The sequence below is a fragment of the Bemisia tabaci genome, chromosome 4, assembly GCF_918797505.1.
Source record: "Bemisia tabaci chromosome 4, PGI_BMITA_v3".
In the NCBI taxonomy this organism is placed as follows: Eukaryota; Metazoa; Arthropoda; class Insecta; order Hemiptera; family Aleyrodidae; genus Bemisia; species Bemisia tabaci.
Window position 1 is genome coordinate 11,026,854 of NC_092796.1, and position 5,570 is coordinate 11,032,423.

General features: G+C 35.5%; 1 protein-coding gene across 1 annotated transcript in view; it reads left to right on the plus strand.

Annotated features, from left to right (window-relative positions):
- The first annotated feature begins 12 nt into the window (after positions 1 to 12).
- LOC109033440 (RNA helicase aquarius) overlaps positions 13 to 5,570 on the plus strand; it is a 50,348-nt gene continuing 44,790 nt past the window's right edge. The window contains exons 1-6 of the mRNA XM_019046054.2: positions 13 to 229; positions 1,205 to 1,302; positions 1,924 to 2,080; positions 2,883 to 3,089; positions 3,521 to 3,689; positions 4,117 to 4,295. Coding sequence (XP_018901599.2) covers positions 149 to 229; positions 1,205 to 1,302; positions 1,924 to 2,080; positions 2,883 to 3,089; positions 3,521 to 3,689; positions 4,117 to 4,295 — 891 coding nt within the window. The 5' untranslated portion in view covers positions 13 to 148. The remainder of the gene's footprint in view (positions 230 to 1,204; positions 1,303 to 1,923; positions 2,081 to 2,882; positions 3,090 to 3,520; positions 3,690 to 4,116; positions 4,296 to 5,570) is intronic.

Genomic DNA, 5,570 nt, shown 5'->3' on the forward strand with positions numbered 1-5,570 from the left:
CGGTTATCCGGTTTGTTTACTACTTGCGTGCGTTTTCGTTTTGGCACGAAAATTTCGAGCATGAGGGAGCATGTGTAATTTTTTCAGTGTTATTTGCGATTATTTTACCGTTTAATACCTGTTTTAATGTGCATTTAATTCGTCCAAAATGGTGAAACAACCTGACACGTTGAAAACGAAAAGTCGTGCGCCGACAATTGACCAGATCAATGCCGACAGAATCACCCAGGTAAGACCTTTAACGGAGGATATCCTGCTAATTTTGTCACTTAACAACTCCCTAACTCTTCTGTAGTTTGAAGATTAAGTCAAATTATTTCTAAATTCATCACGAATGAATTCCATTGGTCAGAGTTTGGATGCCGAATTACTTGATCTCCATCAAATCTCAGTGCTCTTTAAGTCGAAATTCAAGGTCTTCAGCTATCTTTGATTCGTCCACAAAAGTTTACAGCGGATGACTATCATCTCTAACTACCAGGCAATGCTGAAAATAGGTTGAGCCTGAATTGAAGGACAAATCAGCGAACACATGCAGTGATGTAGAAGCTTCCCGATCATGCCCTCATCTTCGTGTAGCCGCTCGCCCGAAGAAAAGGGGAAGGCTGTGAATATTGGGATGGCTAGCCTAGGATAGCATTAGTGTCGCAAGTTCCTCTGATGATCGCGGCAAAGCTCTTGCGTTTTTAGTATACTTGCGGCGAAGCTGCGTATTCATTGCCAACTCTCAGAAATTTGCTAATGGAGGTGATAAGTAGGTCCTAGCTTTGAAAATTTTAAGGGTAAGGAGGTTTTCAAAGTAGGAAGGCCAGTGAAGAAAATGGAGAGGCCAAGTACTTAATGTTCCCTTCAGCTTATCAATCCACTAGAAGCCAACTCCTGCGAGCTGTGGGAGATAGTAATCTTCAAAGGGCTTGGGAGCTCCATGACTTCAGACCAGGATCAAAAACAATCGCACTCCATAGAAAACCCACTTTACCTACCTCACTGTAGCTGATTTTCTAAGTGTTTCCAAAATGGAAATAAAGACTCTTAGTCAAGGATTTTTTTAGAACTTTAGTACCAAGAAAATTCATTCTATTTTTTAAACCATAGTGTTATGGGTGACAACTCCTTCAATAACACAAATACCTATTCTAAATCAAGTTTCTCATCTTTGAGAAAGATTTTGAGTATATTCTGATATTTTGTTTAATTTTTTCAGTTGGCGAATCAATACTGGGCACCCAATGCAAAAAATAAGGAACAGTATGATCCCAAAATAATCGAAGATATCTACTACAAAGAAATTTTGGGCTCTAAGTAAGTAATAGTTTTTTTTAAACTCACACAAACCTTCACAAAATCAGAATTTGAAACTTTTTATTTTTTTAACGAGAGCGAAAAGTAAATATCAGGTCATACCAATATTTTTTCTCTATATGGACTATTGTACATTTTACGGTCAATATTATGGGATCAGGCAATGGTGCATAGCCGAACTTCAAGGGCTAGTGTATACATATTTCTAGCAAGATTAATTTTTTACCGCTCTTGATGAAGATGTGCAGGGATTGTTGGTCAATGTATGTTTACATTTGAAAAGACCTTCCAAATTACATAATTTTTAGCATAAAGAATAGGTACTTGATAATAGACATTAATGTTTTTTGAAAGCTGTTAGTTACATTTTTGGCTATGAGAAGAAGGTAGTCAACTGCAGGTACTTATTATTCCGAATCAAGAACATGTAGCGCATTCTGAAAGTTTAGGAATACACATCTTTATTACAAAAAAGGTAACAGTGGCAGCATGCAATAGTTTGATGAGTAGCAAGTTCTGATCCTATGTATTCATTCATCGTCAATTTAATTTTGCCCTTGTCTGTCTTTGTTTAATGAGCCTGCTTTGTAGCTAAATGCACCCTCTTCTCTCTGTTCGCAGGTTTTCACTAAGAAGAGTTATGATGCTTGAATTAAGTCAGTTTTTGGAAAATTATTTATGGCCTAATTACAAAACTGGCTCATCATCTCATGCTCATATTATGTCTATTGTTGTTATTTTAAATGAAAAATTCAGAGAACGAGTGCCTGCATGGGAGGTTCGTCGTCCTTTCTTACTGACTCTTTATTTCACACTTAAGATTTCTGTACTTATCCTGAATAAGAGGCTCTCATTTTAGTAGTTAATTTATGTGTGTCTAAGAATGGAGTACTGCTGTTGCCTTTTTCAGATTACACGTCATGATGGGAGGCAAACTTACCAGTAGAAGTTTAACAATGGGGGCCACCACCAGAGATTAGAATCTAAGCTGATTTTTGGAACTAGTTCTGATTCTGATTCTTACTCATAAAGTGTAGTTTGAGCAAGTTCAGATTATGATTTTGAGCAGGCTTTAAGCTACTGTCATGAAATCAAGTTCACAAAAAAGAAAAACTTTTCTGTGTAGTTTAGTCGATTAAATTCATGTCAAGGTAGCTGGTTATTCCTACATATCCTCTTTGTGACTCTCAGAAAATTCACCCCTGGAAAAACTAGCAAATGCCTGAAGTCTGAGAAATAAGTGTGTAGCCTATTGTATTTTTTAGTTTATTCTTAAATGCAACCAAAATCAGAGCTTTACTCTTTACTGTTCATAAGTTATTGCGAGAAAAAGTTTACTTTTTGAAACAACATTGTCAGTGAGAAACCGCCTCGAAAAACTGACAAACTGTTCAAACAGTTCTGAGGAAAAAAATTACTGTGGGCTGATAGAAGGTCATGTTTCCAAATAGGCACTGCTCCAAAAAAAAAAACAAAAAACAAAAAAAACCCTGACCAGTAATGCATGAGACTTTTTACTTTCAGGTATCCTCTTGTTTGCCATTTCCATTTCAATGTTTTGCGTTTTTTTAATGTTTCAGCCTTTCAAAAAGAATCCAGAACATTTTCCTGGATTTTTCAACCAGCTATTGGAAGTGTGTTTACTCACAGGCCCTAAACGTGTGCTCCTAGAACAAACAGCTTTGATAGTTTTGTTAAATCACTTTTTCAACAGTATGGAAGTCGAATTGATCAGAGAGCAGGTCAAGAAGCTTGTTTCATTATCCATGTGGATTTCTCTTCACGAGGTAAGAAAATACTGTTCGAAAGCTTTACTTTCTAGTACCTAAACTCGATGCATATTATGTATTTTGCTTTAATAGGCATCATTTTTTTAGTTCCTTGAAAAAAATGCACCTATGGTTAACAGTTACATTGCCAGTAATTGAATCGGTGAGAATGAAAATACACCAACTTGGAAAAATGAAAATGTTCATGAGGCACATAAAACTGCACGGTTGATGAAGAATGTAGTCTAATGAAAAGCTTTTTGGTGCTACAGGACAAGTACCGTAGGATCCTTTAAAGGCCCAAGTTGACATAGATGTGCCACCTCCATTGATTTTCATGAAAACTTGGCATTTTTATGTTTCCGAGTTGGTATGTTCTCATTCTAGTAGATTTATATGATCTCTCCGATTGGTCTTTTCATTTTTGTTTTTTTCTTCTTCTTTTCCAGGCACGTAGAGAACATGAATTTAAATTGATTCCCAAGTGGAGAAAATTTTGGAAAATTCTCCAGAAAAGAGAAACTCCTGAACAAGCTCAAAAAGCAGAATTTGAACGCAAGTTTCTGCATAAATTAATTCTGGGTTTTATTGAAACTTTAGACCAGATTCCTGAGGAAGGTAAGCAATATTCCTTCAGATATTTTTTCTGCAGAGCCCTTTCAGAAAAGTGAAGTTCGTAGTGGTTCTTTTTAAGGATTTTATACAGTTTTTGTTTATTCCTATTGAATTGCTTAAGTCTCAGCGGGTTTAACCATTTTGTTGTCGTTTATAATATCTATCCTTTCTTGAAATTACTCCCTAACTAAATTGCAAATCATTTTCCATACTGCAAACGAAAAGAAATCAGTCATTCTAACTCTCTTTATAAGTGCTATTATTTGTAGTCGTACACTCAAGAGATTAATTTGATGTATTTTAATTCAGTTAGTTTTCCCTCACCTTTGTATCAAATTTACACCATGAAAAAGGCAAAGAGAAAGTTACATAGGTACATGCAAGTGCTTAAAAAATGTATCATGAAACTAAAACAATGCTCTGTTTTTAGGAGTTGTTTCAGCAGAATATTTGCACTACTGTGAACGGTTTTTGGAATTAATGATTGACTTGGAGGCATTACTACCAACCCGACGATTCTTCAATACTGTGTTAGATGACACTCACCTGGTCACGCGATGTTCACTCTCATCCCTTACAAAACGACCAGAAGGAAACCTGTTTGTGCAGGTATGTGTCACATAGTCTTGCATTGCTAACTGAGTTGAAAGGATAGCTGAAGCCTTTGTTGAAAGAAGGGGGTCAATTTAATGTTTTTGGTGATTTCAACAAGAACAAGCTTAAAGTCTAATGAGTATATTGAGCCTTACGGCTCCCGCAAAGTCTAGACTGATGTTGTTAAGCTGACATTAGAGTTTTTTAAGCCAATTTTCTTTTACAAAGTCCACCTTCAAACAAAGTTTTGTTCAAAATCACGTAGATTTTAGTTTGAGAAAAAATTCATTTACCTCCTCTATTCTTTAAAGGCTCCAATTATTATTACAAGAGTTCAAATACTGGCGTAAGATTTTATGTTGGACACTTTATCTATGCTATGCATGATCAAACTTTTCGAGGCTGTTTAGTTTTTTTCAAAGGTCAACTCGTTCGATACAAAGGTTTTCATCGACGAGAGACTGTAGAAAGCTCCATTCGGCTGAAAATTTTGCATGATCTGGGACTTTTTTTCACTCCTTGTCAGAACAGTTTCTTCACTGTCATGAATTTTTCAATGTGCTGAATTTTTCTTTTTTTGCGTATCTATTTTGAAAATTTCTAACGCTATACATGATCAAGGGGTGTACTTTCTCTTTTTTCTCCAATTCGTGTTAATGAGTCCAAAAAGTCAAAAAGATTTGAAAATCGTCAGAATTTGTCCAACCGTTTTTTTTAGTGCCGCATCGGACAAAAATTTCCTCTTCGATCATGCGATCCGCAAATCGTAAGATTGCACAGATTCTGTACCCCTGAATTGATGTATAAAGTTTTTTCTATTTCAAAGAGCCTTCATCATGGAAGCAATGTCTTCTCCAATTTTTTTCTATGTCATTTCTTTGTTGTGACACATACTATTCAAGTTGACTTCAGAACTTGGCTAAATTTCTCATGGAAGTAAATGAATGATATGACCTTTCCTAGAATTTTAGGATGGATTACAGTTTAGGGGTTTTTTTTTCCAATAATATTAAGAACTGAATTACATTTAAGAAATCCAAATGAAACATTAAAATGGACCTCTAACTAATACTTTGATTTTGAGTCTCAACTTACCCATTAGGAAACAGTCAGGGAAATTTTTGAAGCTGCTCTCAAGAAAAGGAAAGAGGAAGAAACATGTCCTTTTACTGTTTCCCTCAAGGAACTTTAAGGGAAGCAAAATTTGAATTAGAACCCCCTACATTTAAAATAAAAGAGAATATATCTACACAACCCAAGGACATTAAACATTTAATTATTAAATAAAGC